The sequence below is a fragment of the Gavialis gangeticus genome, unplaced genomic scaffold, assembly GCF_001723915.1.
Source record: "Gavialis gangeticus isolate Ggan-Ray unplaced genomic scaffold, GavGan_comp1, whole genome shotgun sequence".
Classification (NCBI taxonomy): domain Eukaryota; kingdom Metazoa; phylum Chordata; order Crocodylia; family Gavialidae; genus Gavialis; species Gavialis gangeticus.
The window spans coordinates 157,083,848-157,102,657 of record NW_017729024.1 but is presented as its reverse complement, the minus strand read 5'-3'; the positions used below and the strand labels follow the sequence as shown (position 1 = coordinate 157,102,657).

General features: G+C 41.8%; 1 protein-coding gene across 1 annotated transcript in view; it reads right to left on the bottom strand.

Moving 5' to 3' along the window:
* Positions 1-11,622: 11,622 nt before the first annotated feature.
* The window catches only part of LIFR (leukemia inhibitory factor receptor alpha), a 64,908-nt gene continuing 57,720 nt past the window's right edge, over positions 11,623-18,810 (bottom strand). The window contains exon 19 of the mRNA XM_019517939.1: positions 11,623-18,115. Coding sequence (XP_019373484.1) covers positions 17,477-18,115 — 639 coding nt within the window. The 3' untranslated portion in view covers positions 11,623-17,476. The remainder of the gene's footprint in view (positions 18,116-18,810) is intronic.

The following is an 18,810-nucleotide window of genomic DNA, read 5'->3' as shown; positions in this document are numbered from 1 at the left end:
TGCTGCACACGTTATACCAGGCATTAAGAGTGCCGTTGTTGCAGTTCATGTGCGGGCTCCCCGAGGCACGCCTGTTTGCAGGCGCGATGTAATTCTTCATTTTGTGGCATTCACCTTTCCTGCCTAACGCCATTGTTGCCTATGGTTTACAGGTCTCCCTCTCATAAGTACAGCGTGTGGTGCCAAACAAAACATAACTGGCACGAAGGTACACACAGCCTCGTGGGGCCGGGCTTCCCTGGAAGCAGGGGCTGGCAGCGTGCCACCTCCTTTTGCAATAGGAGCCATGCCAAGGACTTGGGGAGCAGAGAGGCCTGTATCTTGACAGGCAGAAGCCTAAATTCTCCTTTCAGCTGCTCAGCAGCAAGTCTCATAGGAGCGTCACTTACGGAAGCAGGATTGACTCACGAATGCTCAATTCTTCCTCTGGAAAATTGTAACTGCCACATGTCTGTCCCTGTGACTAACCTCACCTACGCTGCCCCCTTTTCGGACAATCAGAATAATGGCAAACAATTTAGCTTTTACTGGGAAAAGGGCTAGAATGAGCTTTGACTCACGTGTGCGCACGAAATCCCCGAAGCGGGAGGAGCAGGAGCGACGGGCCCTGGGAGGTGCTCAGAAGGCAGGGCAGTGCTTCGGGGGGACAGCGGGGGCACAGGGCTGTGAAACTGAAGGCATGAAGAACCACTGGGGCCTCTGTGGGTGCAGACCAGTGCCGCCACCTCCATCATAGTCACGGTGGGCAAAAGATATTTGAGCACTTCCATGCTGCAGCCAAAGCCTCCAGGCAGTAGGTGTGACCACAGTGCCACATGCGGGAGGCCAGGACGGTGCATGCACAACCTGCTCTGCACCTCACCGGGGAGCAGGCTGCATTCTGCCAAGTGATGCTGACTCCTCACATGGCCCTTGTCCCATTCTCTCTCATGGCCATGCTGAAACCCAAGCCCCATGTAAGTGCTAGAGCTTGTAGCAAGTGCCTGTGTGCAGCCTAGGCAAATAAAGGCTAAACAGGATCGGGCCTTAGGTGTCCTGCTGTCTTATTCCCATTACATATCAGTTAAACTAGTCTGTCTCCCACCCCACCCCACCCCACCAGGCTGTCTTCTCAAAGAAACCTCGCACTTGGTTTTTTGCTCACTCTCATGCTCACCTTGGTTCCCCGCATCCCTAGCTGCCTCTGAAGACTCACGCGTGCCCCTTTCCAAGTCAAGGGCCTGTCCACGGCCCTCAGGTACACTTTCAGCATACCTACCACATCAGACCCTGCCAGGGGGATAGGTATCTTTTCCACTTGGTTTAAGAACCTGCCGCCAGGCCTCTGGGCCTTTGCCTGGAGCCAGAGCTGTAAGAAGCAAATTCCTGCTGGGGGTGAAGACATCAGTCAAATGCCACAAGTCAGAAGGTCGGGGACCATCTATGTGGCACTGTACCACCATGAATGGGCTAACCTGAATTTTTCTACAGGGGGCTGAATTGTGCTGTGTCAACATACTTTTAACCATGTAGCTGCTCTGAAAGAGGCCTCCGAATGGCTTCCTTAAAACTCTCAGTGACACCTGAAAGAAAGACGTAGGTACCTCAGCATCTGGAGGGATCTGGGCCCTAAAGATCATGGTTATACAGAAATGCTGTGGTAGAGCAGGAAAATGAACCCTGATGTCTCAGGCTATAAAAACCAACCACCAGGCTAACCTCCTTCCTCTGCAGATTACTAGCAACAACCTTCCTATATCAGACACCCTCCCCTCTCATTTTAATCTCTCCCTTTCATTTGAAAACCATCTGGCAGCCAACAGATTGTCCTCTGCTACCATTGCAGGACAGAAGCCTCATGCCCAGCCCAGTCTGAAATAACCAGAGTTTCCTGACATGAAGGAATAGCAAGGACTCAGACAAGGGGCAGAGAAGAAAGGCGACTGCATGAGGGAAAACAGGGTGGTGACGTTGAGAACGCGTCCTCCGCAGAGCTGCTACTTGTCTTGCCTCTCAAACGTCATAGGTCTTTTCCTTCTTAGCACATCCTGGCACCTAGCATATGACCTAGTTTCTAGGGACAGTCACTCGGAAATTAGCTGACCCTTAAGTGTTCATCAGAGTTCACCCAACAAGTAGCCTAGAAGAACTGCAGGAAAGGAGAGCAGTCAGGCAGGAACTAGAACCAGGAATCAGGCTTAAGCATGCCCTTTGTGTGCATACCGCGTCAGAGATTTGCCTGTAAATACACATAGATAAAACACCAATGCCACAGGCTTGGATCTTATAAATCATTCACATTATCTTGGTAAGCAAAATATTTCAGCCCACAAATGTGCTGTCTTTGCCCACAAACCCCTGCCGCAACTGCTGGGAATAGCTCTGTTAGGTACATCCTGCAGAAAAAAGACTGCCCCTTTCTGCTAGGAACTAAAAGTTTCTAGAGAGTAGAATCCCCGCCCCCACAACTCTGCCATATTTTTCTGGTGAGTGCAAAGAAAGGATGAGCAGCCTGCATAGGAACAAATCTGTAACTAATTTTAAGAGCAATTGCTTTGTAGTGGGAAAGCCAGGGCTTTTCCCCTCAGTTTTACAGCTTCCAACATTCCAGCTCTAGCAGGTCGACCCTCCAGCCCTCCTACTCGCCCACACCAGCGAGACCATCAGGCAGCACTCTCACCTGCCCTAAGGGATTGCATAAGTGACAAACAGCTCTGTCCTGGCATCGCTAGTGAGATGAACTCCAAACTAACATCCCTCTTCATGAAAATCATCCCCATGTGGCTGCTGTTATAAAATCAGCAACTGCAATTACCTATTTGTAGTACAGAAAAACTAGAACTTATTCCACTGTGTGGGAAGTGTTGGCAAATGTCAGCTTTTTTTACTGGTGATCACTGTAATGCAAAGCATATGGAGTTTGTTTGTCATATTGTGGTCCACCTAACACATACCAGTCATATTTCCATGTCTGAGTGTTATAGTCAAAGAACAGCTTGCAAAGGGAAAGTACATCATTTAGCATAATGGCAGAGAGAGCAATTTCAGGTTCAGATGGACCAAGCCATGAAAAAACTAATAGCAATGGCAAGCCTGTATCTAGTGCCTCTTAAGGCAGTGATTCTCAACCAGGAATCCATAGTGTTAAAACACTGTGACCTGCTGTGATCTCTAAGGTTTTTGCAACACAAGAATTGCTCTAATATTTGTAGTAAAAAAAAGAGAGTGAAAACTAAGAGCTGGCATTTGCTGCGGGGGGTACCTGGAGTCTACCGATGGGTGCCTCAGCTCTAAAAAGACTGAGAACCACTGTTTTAAGATAACAAAAGTACAGCTAAGGAGTCCTGATGAATACGTTCTGGAGTTGCACACGTCTCCAGGGCAGGATACACTTCAGAGAAACAATGGCTTCCTACCTGTAAACCTCTGGCTTCTTTTGAATGGCCTTAATGCTCTTTCAGTACACACTGAAGCTCTAGGTTTCCTAGGGTTGCTATGTCAGGTTCAAAGAGATGACTAGAAGCTGATAGCATATTATTATGAGAGAAGGAAAGGTTTTTCCTATACACAGGTGTACACAAATGGCGTTTGGCAAACTTAATGGTATGCACAAGGTTTGCAGGATCTGTCATGAAACCTCATAAAGATTGTACATATAGTTACTAATGGTAAAAACCCAAGCTGCTCTTAGAAGCTAGGGAGCTGCTCATGAATTTACCAAGATTTAAATTGACAGAATAATATGCATCAGGGAGTTGTATTGCTAGCCAGTTATATAAGTGCTCTATCAGGGACAGTCACCAGAGGCTCATGCTGATCTATAAATTGAGGCAATGGCCATTTTGTGAGATCTGCAAGTCTTGTTATGGAAATGAGAAGCAATTAAAAATAACCAATTATGCTGGTACACAAGTGCAGACTGTACCCAGGTTTAAGAGACAATTGAATTCAGGTACATATTAGCAGGCCCACATTTAATCAAAGCTGTCTGTGCAAGCACGGTGCTCTTCCACTGACAGTCTGAAGGAGGGATGGGCTCTTATCTGCTGGCTATTTTGCAACCACCTTGTTTGAGGAGACAAGGGCAGTACCTATCTCCACTAGGATTGTGTAGCGGGTATGTTTCAGAAAATGGTGGTTACTAGTGGTTAGATACCTTACTTCTGGGACAGCAGAGAGTACTGCCAAAGCACTGGTAGATGACCGCTAAGCGACAGTGAGCCAATGTTCCAGTATTAACGTCTGACTCAGGGTATAGCCCTGAGTCGGTTATACAGTCATAGCATAACCTGTTAATGATGCAGCTGTTCTCTGTGCATGTACCTGTAGCACTGCAAGTGCAGCAACACTGTTAACCTTCTTTCAGGCAAGTAACTCAGCTCACTGGTATTGCCACAGGAGCACGGAAACTTAACAGTGATATCATAACAGGCCACAGAGGCAACTCCTTCCTCTTTGGAAGTTATATCCATCTTTCCCTACCTTGAGAGTGCTGGAGTCTTCATTTTGAGCCTTCAGCTGGACTTGCAGGTTCTTCAGTATCAGGCTGAGTCTACACAGACATAGAACTGGAAACCCTCTGACAACTCGCCTCCCCTTTCTGATGCAGACACCCTGTGGCTGCTATTTCTTCATGGCTCTCACTTGGCCCCAGTCCCTTCTATATTAGTTTGCTCGCAGAACTCAGGTTCTGCTGGTGGAAAAGCAAGTGTAGGCTCAGTTCTCCCTAGTACTAGCACCCCTCCTCCCAACAGCAGGCTTACCATCTGTCTGGCTGGAGGAAGACTTCTTCCATCACACAACAGCCAGCAAGAGGGAAGTACAGACACTTTAGCACCTTGTGCCTGCAGTTTAGTCCTTCCAGCAGCTTGTGTCTTCCTATGCTGTCCTTATTACCCTACTGCAGCAAAGCTATTGAGGAATTCCCAGAAATACAAGAGGTGAAAATAGCCTGGGGGCTGCTGTCCGCATTAGAAGTTTCAGGCGGGACACCAGGCAGTTGTAGGTAAGGCCAACACACGCCTTCTTGGAAGAGATGGAAACTACTCTGGCAGAGAGGACCAACCTCCTTACATTCCTCACACTCATTTATCAGCTTCCTCACCTGCTCGCACTTGTTTGCAAATCTCCTGCAGGGAAGGATTTATGTGTTTGGCTTCAGGGGTTTTGTTTTTTTGTAAATTCTGTTTAGCACAGCAGAAAATCTCCAAGTTAGATGAAATAATCTTACCCTCCAACAAGAGATGGAATGTCTTAAAACTTGCTACTTAGCCATATTTCCTTTTGGTGGGTTTTTTTCTAGTTCGTTTCTATCTGGTTTAGGTTATTGTTAATTACTATGTGCTGTCATCCATTTCCTTGTCTTGTGAAGACGGGTGGTAGAAGCATTAATAGCTGTATTAACTTTTGGTGGTCCTATTTTGTGTGTCTGTCTGAATTTAATGTTCTGTTTTTCCCTCTGCTTTGTCAATTCATTAACTTCTAATATTTTTAAGAGCATCATTTACGTGTTTCCTACTTTATCAACCCTCCACCAGTGTGCTGTTTTACCAGAGAGCCTTATAAACTTTATTCCTCTCCAGAGATGAAATGCAGCAGTAGTAAAATGAAGCAGTATCTTATAATAGTAAATGGAGGGAAATAATCCATCCAAATGTTAAGAGTTGGTAGACTATTAGAAACAGATGGCATTGACAATATGAGGATACAGACCATAGGAGTATCAATGGATGCCTTCATTGCAAGACACAGAAAGTGATAATACTTCTCTACTTGATGCTGGTTAGGCCTCATCTGGAGTATTGTGTGCAGTTCTGGGCATCATAAAAAGAACATAGGGAAGTTAGTGATGGTCTAGTTAGTGAGGCAGGTGACAATAAATAGTAAAGGGCTTGGAAAGCAAGCCATGTGAGAGTTTGAAAGAAACAGGCATATTTAAAGCCAAGAGGGGCCACGATAGCAGTCTTCAAATATCTGACAGACAGACAAAGAAGAGCGAGAACACTGTTTCTCTCTTGCTGCAGAGAATAGGATGTGGACCAATAGCTTGAAATTACAGCAAAGTAGGTTTAGATTGAATATCAGGAAAAACGCCTTCAATTTTAGAACAGTGAGGTAGTGGAAGAGACGACGTATGCCAGCTGTGGTATCCCCATCAGGGAAGGCTTTCAAGAAGAGGTTGAATAGCGTGGGTTAGGGATGATCGACAAGTAGCTATCCCTGGTGTGCAATGTAAAGAGCAACCAATGTAATAGTTTTTGGAATAGGATACACCAGGACTTCTATGGGATGATTTGCCTCAAGCAAGGGGTTGGACTGGATGACCACCAGAGGTCCCTTCCAGCTCCATTTTCCTATTATTTTATCATTTAGATGGTAATTATACCATGAAGGGTGAACAGGTTGGTATTCACCCCTCACTCAACAAAAATACCAAGACCCTTCTATGTGCAGCATGGATTATCATAGTTTTATATGTCATTGAAAGTGTGGCACAGTGCCCTCTTCCCTTCTCCATCATAATGGTGGAACATCAATCCTGACACAGAAGGAAGAGCATCATCTCCAGTGCCTCCAGACTGAGCGGGGGAACGCCATGCAGATCAAACTTCACAGGTCTCCACACTCCCTTATTTCTGGGATGTAGGAAGATGTAGCCATTTGAGAGCACAAGCCAGTAAACACAGCAGAGAGGAAGGGGCTGAGGCAGCTCCTGCTGGGAGCTCAGCAGGGGTCTAAAGTTGTTACATTGCTTCACCTCTCAGCTTGACAGACAGGAAAGCAAGTGGGGTGGTGCTTTCTGGCAGCTTTCCAGGACTTGGCCCAGAGACAGCACTGACATGACCCAAGTTACCTAGTACACAATTTTCTTGAAAATCCTCTTTCTTAGAAATCCTGTTAATAGGTCTAGACTCTCATCTGTCATTTTTGACAATCAGACCACAGGGGGGGAGAGCTGGATAAAACTCCCAAGGTTTCTTTGCACAGAAGGACAGTATCATATTCTCTTGAATTGTGATCATTTAAAAACAATAAACAAGCAGAGTATGACTTATCCATTCCCAGACAAAGAGGTTTAGTTTTCATCCCATATGCACTGTTTTTTCTATGACTGGTGCCTTACACTTCCCCAGTATTTAGTTGGAAACTTCATTTATTTTACTTCCCAATTCCATGTAAATCAAAAGTCCTTAAAAACATTTAATTACTCTTTAGAGAGAGACATTTAAAGTGAACACAGAATATTCTCTGCCATGTGAGTTACTTCCTACATTTAATAAAATCCTATCCAGTCCATTCACATTCATCTCGAGTTTAGACAGGTAATGTTCTAAATGCATTAGAAATTAAAAGCTGCAGTGTACAAAGATCTCAGTATTGTTTTGAGTGACTGCATAAAAGTCTGTATAATATCTGATCAGCTGTTAATATTAAAAATACAAGACCATTCCTCCTACTCTCAAGCTGTCCTCAGCAACTTTTTCTTTCTTTTAAACCCAAATGATGGATTTAAAAGGGGTATGTCAGTCATTCTTTCGAGCATATCAGTCATTCTTCTTGATTGCCTAAAGCACTGTTGAAAGACATGAGGAACAGCCACCTTCCAGGAAGTTCACTTTTGGAATGAGTCTGAAGAGTGTCTAATAACTGTAACTATTTGCCAGGCCTTGAGGTCTTGGATGAATAGGTCCCAAACCTTTTAAGCACTCCGGGGGAAAAAAAAAAGACTTTGCAGATTTCTTTCTTCCCCAGGACATCTACTTCTGGCCAGTATTATTAACACCCACAGTGCAAGTCATACTTACCTTTGATGGGCTTGGTTTCATGTCAGTACACACCAGCTCCATTTCCCTCCATATAAGGAAGTAATCAGTGTTTTAAACTCTACATTGTAGAATATGGACAGAAGGTGGTACTCTTGCTGTAAGTCGTTTTATGTAAAGCTCATGTTCCATGCTAGTATCATCACACCTGTCTATTTGGGGAGCCATTAAGCAATTCCTTGTCCTTTCCACAAAATATCGTTTACTTTAACAGGCCAGTTTGGATGATGACATGGGCTAGTTAGTAGCTGGTATCACCATCACAATGTTTTGGGTGCAAGATGGCTTGGAGACATTAGTGTCACTTCATAGCTGGAAAGGTCAGACTGCCACTTTCTTTCATACACAATAAATGTTGTTACATTAGCCATAGCCAACCACATACGCAATAGGGCTGTGTGAGGCTTTGGCCCATGCTTCGGATCTGGAGAAGCTTTGGACACTCCGGTGTCCGAACAGCATGTCTGGATCGAATCGCTGGCTTCATTAGGCTTTCCGAAGTGGTTCAGTGCTTCCAAACTGCTTTGGAAAAGCTTCAGAGCTGCTTCGGAGATCCGACCATAGGGTATAATGGGAAATCGATCAAATATCTATAACTTTGTTGGTTTTTGTCTGATTTGGATGAAACTTGCAGAGGTGGTAGCCTCTGCTGAGATGCTGAAACCTGACAAGTTTCAAGAAGACTGGTGCAGGAGTTTGGGGGGGGAACTGTACCCCAAATTCTTGAAAGCAAAACTCATGTCACGCATATACGTTACACTACAGGGGGATCAAAACTGCAGGGGTGGTAGCCACTGGTGAGGCCACAAAGCATGCCAAGTTTCAAGAAGATTGGTGCAGGGGTTTCAGGGGAACCGTACCTCAAACTGCTAACAGGCAAAACTCATGACAAATGACCCTGGGTGTGTTAAGGCACAGCAGGATGAAAACTGCAGGGATGGTGGCCCCTACTGAGGCCATGAAGCCTGTCAGCTGTCAAGGAGATAGGTGCAGGGGAGTTCTGGGGCCCTGCATCCCTAGCTGCTGACAGGCAAAACTCATGACAAGGGTGCTTGTACAACTAACTGTTTGTCTTGGGGCAGCTGATTGTCTGTATTATTTTCGCTCCTTAGCCTGTCATTTTGTAGGTGTTAATCTATGCTCGTTAACTCGTTACGTAGTAGCGAGGTACTGTGCATCGAGCTGGTCCCTGAGTGAATCATGATTAACTGGTAACTGGTAGCACAGTAGCTGAGCAACCAGGCCTGCAGTAGTGTCCCCCCCCACCTCATGCCCCAAGACAGACACAGTTGCACAAGCACCCATGTCACGAGTTTTGCCTGTTAGCAGCTAGAGGTGCAGGGCCCCAGACGCCCTACACCTACCTCCTCGACAGCTGACAGCAGGGGCTACCATCCCTGCAGCTTTCACCCTGCTGCGCCTTAACACACAGTGTCACCCATGTCACGAGTTTTGCTTGTCCACAGCTTGATGTGAAGTTTCTCCCAACCCTCTGCACTCACCTCCTTGAAAACTGGCAGGCTTCGTGGCCTCAGCAGGGGCCACCACCCCTGCAGTTTTCATCCCCCTGTGGTGTAACACACACACGACATGAGTTTTGCTTTCAAGAATTTGTGGTACAGTTCCTCCTAAACCCATGCACCGATATTTTTGAAACTTGGCAGGCTTCATACTCTTTGCAGAGGCTACCACCTCTACAAGTTTCATCCAAATCAGACAAAAAACAATGAAGTTATAGATATTTGATTGATTCCCCATTATACCCTATGGCCGGATCTCCAAGGCGGCTCCGAAGCTTCGGAGCCACTTCAGCTGGATCAAAGTGGGAACCCGGTCTGGAGCTCCGGATTGGATCACTGGCATCTGAGGCAGCTGGATACGAAGCCAGATCGGATCGCTGCTGACTCGCACAGGCCTGATATGCACAGCCTGGAATTCCACTGCATCACAACTGTGTGCTTCATCTGGTAGTAGGGAAGACAACTATGCCCTTAAACAATCCTTAACTACATATCTTACAGATACAGAAAACGTGCTGTCTGAACTCTTAATGGCAGATAGGAATTGTTGCACAGTGCTAAATAGGATACTAGCAGAAAGCATATTATGATGCAGTTTGATGGTCAGAACCAAGAAGGGAGTTAATTCACTCATGACCACTGCCATCAATGTATGTAGAAGTGCCTTAAAAAACTTGGCTGAACACCTTCTACTTCCTCCTAGTGGAGCAGGTTACATTACAAGAGGTCATTAATAGATTATGAAGCTCTCTGGGCAAAATTGTGTTTTCCCACCTACTGTATTCTAATCACTGACTCTACTTTATATTCTACTGTATGCTGTCCTTCAACAGCATTTGATGAAGTGAACTTGGGTTTATGAAAGTCTGTGATCTCTTGCTCATTCTCTCTACATATGTTAATCTTAGTCCAGAAGTACTCAACTCCTGGCCTCTGGGGCCCCCCACAAGTCAGGGAATTTGGCAGCAGGGGAGCAGTGATAATTAATACTGCCACCCCTCTCCCACTGCGAAAATCCCAAGCCCTGGGAAGCCAAGTCAGGAATGGCCATGCTCCCTCTCCTCCCTGCATGGCCAGATTAGGCCCCACCAACTCTGCATGCTGAACTGGGCCCACCAGCCAGATTTGACCTGCAGATGGACTGGGCATCAATGATTTGGCCCATAGGACAAAAAGGTTGGGCACCACTGAATCTATAAAAGGGTGTAGTTACCCTGCCTTCAGACCAAATTATCTTGTCATTTCAGAATTTGGCCATTTTTACTAAAACAAAAAACTGACACAAGCAAAAAAAGCTAGCCACATGACTGTAAGAAAATATATTTATTAAATTCCATGGCAATACTATGGCAAAATTGTTAAATACATGCATTTTTTAAAACAGACATAAGCAGTACATCAAGAGTTACAACAGCCAAGCAAACTAGCTTTAAAAACCTATGCAAAGAGTTGCTTAGTATTAGGTTACTTAAAAACATAGTATGCTACATTGTCATGTTTCCCAACACGATTCCACATTTCACTTTTAAGCATGCATTTGTTAAATTGCTTATTATTCACTAAATCTGTTTGATGATATGCTTTCATGAATCAGCATTTTGTTTACTAGGTATGTTGCAACTTGAATAAAGTGCCTTGTGATGATTTTGTTTGAATCATGAAGGAAACGTTTTGCATTTGTAACAGATTCGGAAGCTGGCATAAAATATAATTACACAGCAAATGACAGTAGTGTTAAATGGCTGATTAGACATAGTATAAATGTTACAGCATTAAGTTGGCTATCTTTTTCTTAGTTGTCTTTTTTACTAATGCTCAGAACTAATATCTATACGACAATTTGAAATGAGTGAATATTTTCATTAGCATTATAAACACATTTCAATGAAATGCACAAAAATACAAACATAAAAACACTTTTAAACAAAATATTCAGGTTGTAAAAAAATAAGGTATAAAAGAAAGAGACCTAAAAAACCTGTTCACAGTATGCTTTTTAGACAACATTTTAGTATAAGGTAATGTATTCTTTCATCTTTTAGAGTATTGTATCAGTCCCTCCAATTTGTGCACAACAAGATGAAGTTAAGAATTACAATTACCCTGCATTCCAGTGGGGTTTCAGGCAAGAAGCAACTAAAAAGCCCATACAAGCATTTCTGAAGCTTTTCTGAAGTGTAAAACTGTACATCCTAGTTCACTTTTTACTGTCATATAAGGAGACACTTCAAGATGCTTATATTTTTTTAGCATTTTTCTCACCACGAACAATAAAAATTACAAAGTTTCTCTTCTATTTATGTCTGTTTTGCATGCTGGTTTGAACAACTTATCAAAATGCAGAAACATTTGAGCTGCAAAACATTAAAGAATTGTTCCAATAAGATTTTTTTTTGAAATCATGCAAATATTTCTTTTGGTATTCCCTTTTTGCTGAAAATGTAAATAGACATTTTTGTGGGGAAAATATTGGGACAATCTCTAAGGCTGCATGAGGAAGCCCCTGCGAATATAAAACTGCTTGTTTGTAGAACAGGCAAACGCCACCAATATTTGGACACATGGATAACAGGAAAAAAATGCTACGGGAGATACTATTTTCCAAATTGTAGGTAGACCTTTAAAAACTACCGCTGTCTGAAGCTTCAGAATAGGAAAAATTTGAATCTATACCCAGACTTGGATTTCAAAATCTCCAAAGTCAAAGTGCACTTGGATTGGGTTTTCATACAAGCCACTTTCAAAGGATAAAGATTCAAAAAAGAAAATGAAAGAGTTCTAAGAACAAGTGCCAACAGCCTCCTTTTGAATATCCATTGCCCAGGCTAATATTTTACATGCTACAAGAGCCATAGCCTAATCATACAAGGACGAGTGTAAAAGGTGTGCAGAGTGCTAGAGAATGTTCTGCCTCAAATATAAGGCCATATACCCAAGAAACATGGGAATTTCAAGAGGACTTTTTAACACAGCATGAAATTAAAATGAAGTAGGACACAAGTATGCATTTGTATATGTAATTTATGATTTTTGGGGGGAAAAAACCTTAGACATATAAAAACTGCTGGAACTAACATTTTAATAAAAATCATTTACTTTGGAACAGAGAGTACTATTTACATGGAAAGCTATGGGTAGTTATGGTAAATAGAACAGTTATCCATTTGATTCTTCCAGTCAGAGCAATACTCAAATATTCAAATTTTAAATGCTTTTGAATTATATTCCCTTCTATAAGAGTATTTTATTTAATATTTTATTTACAACAAAAAAGCAATAAGGCAGACTAAAAATATAGCAGTGATGGTCTTGTTTTACTTTTCTCTGTACAACAATCTTTGACTATCCTGCTCCCTTCCACACACAAGACTTTATTTGCTTGCATAATTATTTTCCTCTTGAAGCAATTTTGCCTTCAGCTGAACTTGGCTCAGCAGGACAGCCTTGCGGGGGCCCCACAGTCTAAACCTGTGTAACTAAAAAGCCCAAAGTTCACTACAGCGAGAGAACTTTGTTTAGCAAGGCTTCTTCCACGCACCTCTTCAGGGCAACCCTAATTTCTACTTCATCTCCCATTTCCCAGTAAAACTAAAATGCTAATCCCACACAATATAAAATAGATATCTAAATGTGCGTTGCTTCTGTCAATTACTCTAATCTACGGAACAACACTGCAAATAGTTCTTACAAGGTATAGGTCCATTACTTTGGCTAATTACTACAGCAAGGCCTACTCAGGTTAATTACATGATAGTAACTGTTCACAGAATTAGGTCCTAAATCTGTTTATGTAGCAAGCATATGGCAGAGAATATAATTCACTGGCTATCTGTAACATTAGCTTACTACATCTGATAATAGCTAGTTTTGTGAGGTATATCATGTACAGGCTTTTTGAATCTACAACCGCAACATGTAAAAGTGCCATTTCAAACAGGTGTCCAATTCCCCATGTGTGTCTCAGTACAACAAAAATAGCATGCTGAACAGAGAATATGCAAGAGCGAATCAACCGGCACTGATGCTCAGTAATCGAGTGAATGATACACAACTTCTTTTTATAAAACAAAAATCAAACAAACCAGGCATGGCTCAAAAGAAGAAATCAGCAGCAACATTATAAATTATATGCTCCGAAATTGAACTGCCTGACATTAAAAAAAAAAAAAGGGAAAAAAAAGAAAAACATACCAAAGCAATTACCTTCTTAGATTTCTGAACAGATTTAACCTTGAAAACAGATAGGGACTTAAAAAAGGAGTGACATGTTTTGAATTGATCCTTTCTGCTTATTTCCCCATTATATCTTATTTCCCTTATATATATTATTCCTCCACTCCATATTCAACAGACCAGAGATCTAAAAAAGTAGTAGTTTTGGTAATGGAGACTTTTTTTCCTGAAACAAAGAGAAACAATCCTTTAGTGTCTAGCTTACCAAAGAAGGCTCATGAGGATACCAGAAGGCACCAATTAAGGAACTAATCTCATTTGAAGGACAAGGCTTTTTGCCATACAACTCCAATCAATGCTTGTGGAAGTTAAAAAGCACCATACACCGGGAGTGAATTTGGTATGGAAGACTACTTGGTCCATTTTTTCTTTAAGGCGCTTCAGTGATTACCGGACATACAGGCAGATAATGAAAGCACTTCAGTCACCCAACAGTACTAGCCATTTGATTCTATTTTGCTATGCCACACAAGGCCTGCTTAATATCTTCACTAAGTCAGCATACTTCCTCGGGGTGTTACAATTCTGGTGTCTGTGCAAATTGCAAATAATATTTTTAAATAAAGCATTTGAAGCAGCTTTCAGAAAGCACCCCGGACCAGTGAATGAGCAGATAAGCTCAATGTGAAGCACTGGTTGCAAGGACTAAATTGTTATGACAAAAACTGCTTACTGGCTTGTAACAATTACAGTAGAAGGCATAGTACATTTGCAATTTATAAACTAAGTCAGAGTTGGTCTATAAGATGCAAATCTACCCTAATGTATATCTGAATTCAGACTAACACAGCTAACTACCTCTCTTTGCAACAATTAAGACACTACAGATGGTGCATGCATATATACACTCCTGTCTTTTATCTACTGTATTGACCCCAGATACAATGACATCATGTGAAGGGGTTTAGATAAGCCCTTGTTCACCAAGATTACAATTTCTCCGCCACAGACCTCCAAGATCAGGAAGTACCCCAGAACACTGGTGCAAAGAATTAACTTGGATGAAATAAAATGGTCATATTTTAAAGAGGCAATTGAGTAGCACCGTTAGTGAAAGAGTACATACTCCCACATACTATTTGGGTATACATGTAACATAGAATACCCTATATATTTAGAAAATAAAGCACACTGCCATCACTCAGACATTAGGTGATTTGAAATATCACTGGCTTTACTAACAACAAATGGCACGCGCATGGAATAACAGGTACTGAAAGCAGGTACAGTACATGGAATCTGTCATGGTTTTAATTTTTTGAGAGAGAGATTGTGAAAGTTACAGGGCTGATCTATACTAATCTACATACAAGCACACACTAGCTGAGGCATCAGACTGGTTTTGTTTTTAACATTTAATACAAGTAATGTTACTGCCCAGATAAAAATACTTTCTGGCTTGAATGTGCGTCTTGGGAAACATACCAATGACCAACCAGAGATTTTGGCTCTTTTTCAAGACTAGCTGCTCCATTATGAGACCTACTCTAGTTTTGGTCATCATATCACTGTAACTGCTATAGCATGTTTCTCACAAGAACCATCAAGAGATGACATTGTAGTTGCTTACTTGAAAAGAATAATGTGTATGATGAAGTAAACGAAACAAACTCTCTCTTCTTAGTACATCACCTGTTTATCTTTCTTTTATGCCTCCTGCTTCTAGGAGTATACTGGGTCATGATGAAGTCCATTGGTCTTAGAAACTAAATATTTCTATGTTGGTTCTACAATAGTAAACATTAGCACTACTCTAGAATGAGGTATTATGAACTTTGGAATGGATAGTAAAGCCTTTAGTATTTGGATTTAGCAAATCCCAATCATCAGCCATGTCTTGTTCCATAAAGGCAGAACCATTATATAGATTTTAAAGTTTAGAATAAGTTGTCAACTACAGACGGTGGATGAAACTGGTCTCTTACAACGATGTCTGACATCCAGATCTGATGCCTCTAAGACTCCTAATAATTTCAAATGTATTCCCTTTCATTGGAAGAACCATTAATACTGAAATTCATTCAGAAAAAGGAATCTTATCTGGGCTTTCCAGGAGTTGCAGATGATGAAGCTGCCTATCTTGGTATCTTTTACTTCGTTGCTTGCCTGTTTGTCAATTTGAAAATCCATCTACCCTTTCAGCCAGTTCTGTCTAAAGGACTGCAGAGGTAGTTTGAGACCTACTGTGCGTTACTATCATCAAGTTTAAGGTAGTTTCTTGCAAGACGGTGGTGGCCAGATAATGCTGTTTGCAGTCTACACAACTTCCACCTTGTTAACAGTCTCTCTCTCATCTGCTTTCACTTAGAGCCGTGAGCTTGTTTTCAAATTCAGCCGCACAGTCTGAATGCTTAATACATAAGGCTCCCACTGCAATTTAGACATTTGAGGTACTACAAATCAGCTGTTTAAAACTGAGATCTTGAAAGGGTTGGGAACTTTAGAAGACTCTGTTTTGCTGTAATGTTATGTCATGTAACAGCTTACCATTACTATTTATTTTACAAAACAAAGTCAGCAAAGTAGTCACTATTCATGCAGCACCACCATCTAATTTTTGTGCAGTGAAATGCTACACCTGCTTTTTAAGATACATAAATGAAAACAGAAATTAAAAATCATCTTTCTTGAGAATGTTTCTCTAAACACACAAACTAAACTCACCATTATAACTGTTGTATTAGGTGACCAGTGCTAGAGAGGTAAAATTAGTGCATCAGCTTCTCTGGGCTCCCCACTGCCTATGGAGAAATCCCACCTTCTTTTTCCACATGAAATCTGTGGAGAATGCATGCTGGGACAGACTGTTTCTGGAGAGTAGCCACAGAAATTCTTCACGGATAGCGGGGGCCTATTACAGCTGAAGACAAGCCAAGGAACAATTCTCTCGTGGTGCTAATACTACTCATGGGTGGAGCAAACCTGCTCTAGCAGCTAGTTCTACCAAATGTAATCTATGAAATAACATTGATGGGTAGGTTAGTGCAATCAAGGACTGTTAAACGGAGACTAATCTTTTGGATATGATGCTTACAAGCCTTCAGCTCCAGATGCTATGCTATTGGTCTAAAATGGCATTTCAGGGGAGAGGAAAGGGAGAAGATACTTAACCTCTTTGAGGCATCAGATCTGGAGCTACAGCTATACAAAATACATTAGTGCAATATGTTAAGAAACACTAACTCCTTAACTGAAGTGTCAGGGAAAAAATAGTGTTTTAAGGTTTAAAAAATAATGCTAAATTTTAAACATCATGCAGTTCTGGTTGAGGTTTAAATCAGTGTTACACGTTTTCCAAGTTTGTACTCCTGAGTCAAATACTGAATGAACCTTGCACAGTAGGTACAGTAATTAGTGTCCTGGTTACTGGACAACAGATAAGAATAGTCATTGCTTAAAATGTTAAGACAGTAGTGATGCTGTTTTTGTATGTGGGATTGTAAAAGTTAGATAAACAAAGCATAGGTGGAAGTGCTAATAGTTGAATAAACAATTTAAGCATATACACCCTAATGATTAGGCTGAGGACACTACTGTCACTGCCCTCAATCTGCAAATGAGTTTGAATTTTGTTATTTGAATATGCATAATAGAAACCAGCTACAAAAACAGAGCACCTTCCAAGGTAACAAGCTGCATGAGGCCATATTAACCATTGAAACACTACTTTGAAGTAGAGCTCTTTAGCTAAGATAACCAGGAGATACCACTGAAACTTCCTTAATATTTTACTAGCATAATAATCAAGTTGCTAGAACTTTGGCTTTTAGCCTATATTAAAATGCAACATTAACACTTTCACTGTAACATTCAGCACACTAAAAACCTCTGCAGACTATCTCCAAGAACTCATGCTGTTTTTACATTTGGAATAAGAGCTTATTGAGATGGCAGGTCCAGCTGAAATGATCGCAACCACTGTTAATCACTTGCTTTGTTCTGAAAAAAATTTGTGAAGGACCACCCAATGTTGTTTGGCTTGGAAGAGTCTTCATCATCCCTTGGGGGGATCAAAAATTGTCGAGAATTAATGGAACATGGGCTTCCAAAAGATGTATTTTCATTGTTGCTCTCGATTGATCTAGGAGAGTCTGGAGTGCCTACATTCCAGGCATTTGTGTTTGCCTGAGGTCTGTAGCCTGCAGTTTTATCAGCATCCTCTTCTGTGGGCAAGTGATTCTCTGTTTTTATAGTATTAATAGACAAGTGCATTTGTGGCTTATAGCCTTCTGTAGTCACAAAGTCTATTTCTGGCTCTTCCTCTGGTTTAACTTGAGGCTGATACATTGATTGAACATCAATATAAATGACCTGAGAAGACCCCACAGGTTCATCTACTGAGGGGTTGGAGATCTCCTCCTCAATGATAGGTGGGCAGTATGACACCACCACAAGGTTTTCAGTTTCTGTGTCAGAGACATCCTCAGGGGGCTCACTGTCCGCGACAGGGGATTTAATTTCTGTGTCCTCCATCTTAGGGACTGCAGATCGTGCTTCTAGCACTTCAACGCTATTGGGGGTACAAGGGTTCATTTCCAATGTTTTAAGGGCAGTGTTCCCCTAAAATGAGAAAAAACAAGAAACACCTAGACCAGAGACTAAGCCAAAAGAACTGGACCTCAGGAAAACAATTTTGTTGTGGTTCATGCAATCAGCATGTTGTTCTGCACTACTGCAATTATATACTTAAAAAAACCCACAAAGAAAACCAAAAAACACAATACAATTCTCTCCTTCCCTAAAGTCTGGTATTTGCATATATAATCGCTGCTAATATGAACAGCTATTTTAGCAAGTTAAACATTCCTGAATTTTTGCCACAAATATTTCCAACTTCAAAATTACTTTCCTTAGTTATCTTTGTTATTTCACTAGCCTGAAGCAATGACTTGGCTTTAAGTTTGCTTCCAATTACAAAGCAGCAAGGTGAGAAGGGCAAGGAGGAGATAGGAAGCATGTTCTACCTACACTTCTCAGTTCTGCCAGTGGGAAGAGAAGGAAAACAAGCAGTTAGAAATGAGCTGGATCACATCACTTCTGAGACTTGCCATTATATTGCTGGGCTGGGACAAACCTTCAATTTTTTCTTCCTAACAGCTGCCACTGGCAAAGTTTTAATAACAAACTAGACCGCAGACCCAGCCATAGTCTAACAAAACAAATGCTTGGTTGCTTGTAATGGCTTTCTCATCTCATCCTATTAAAAAGTGAATTTAAGCTGAAGAATACACCTCAACATTTGCAGACTGCATTAC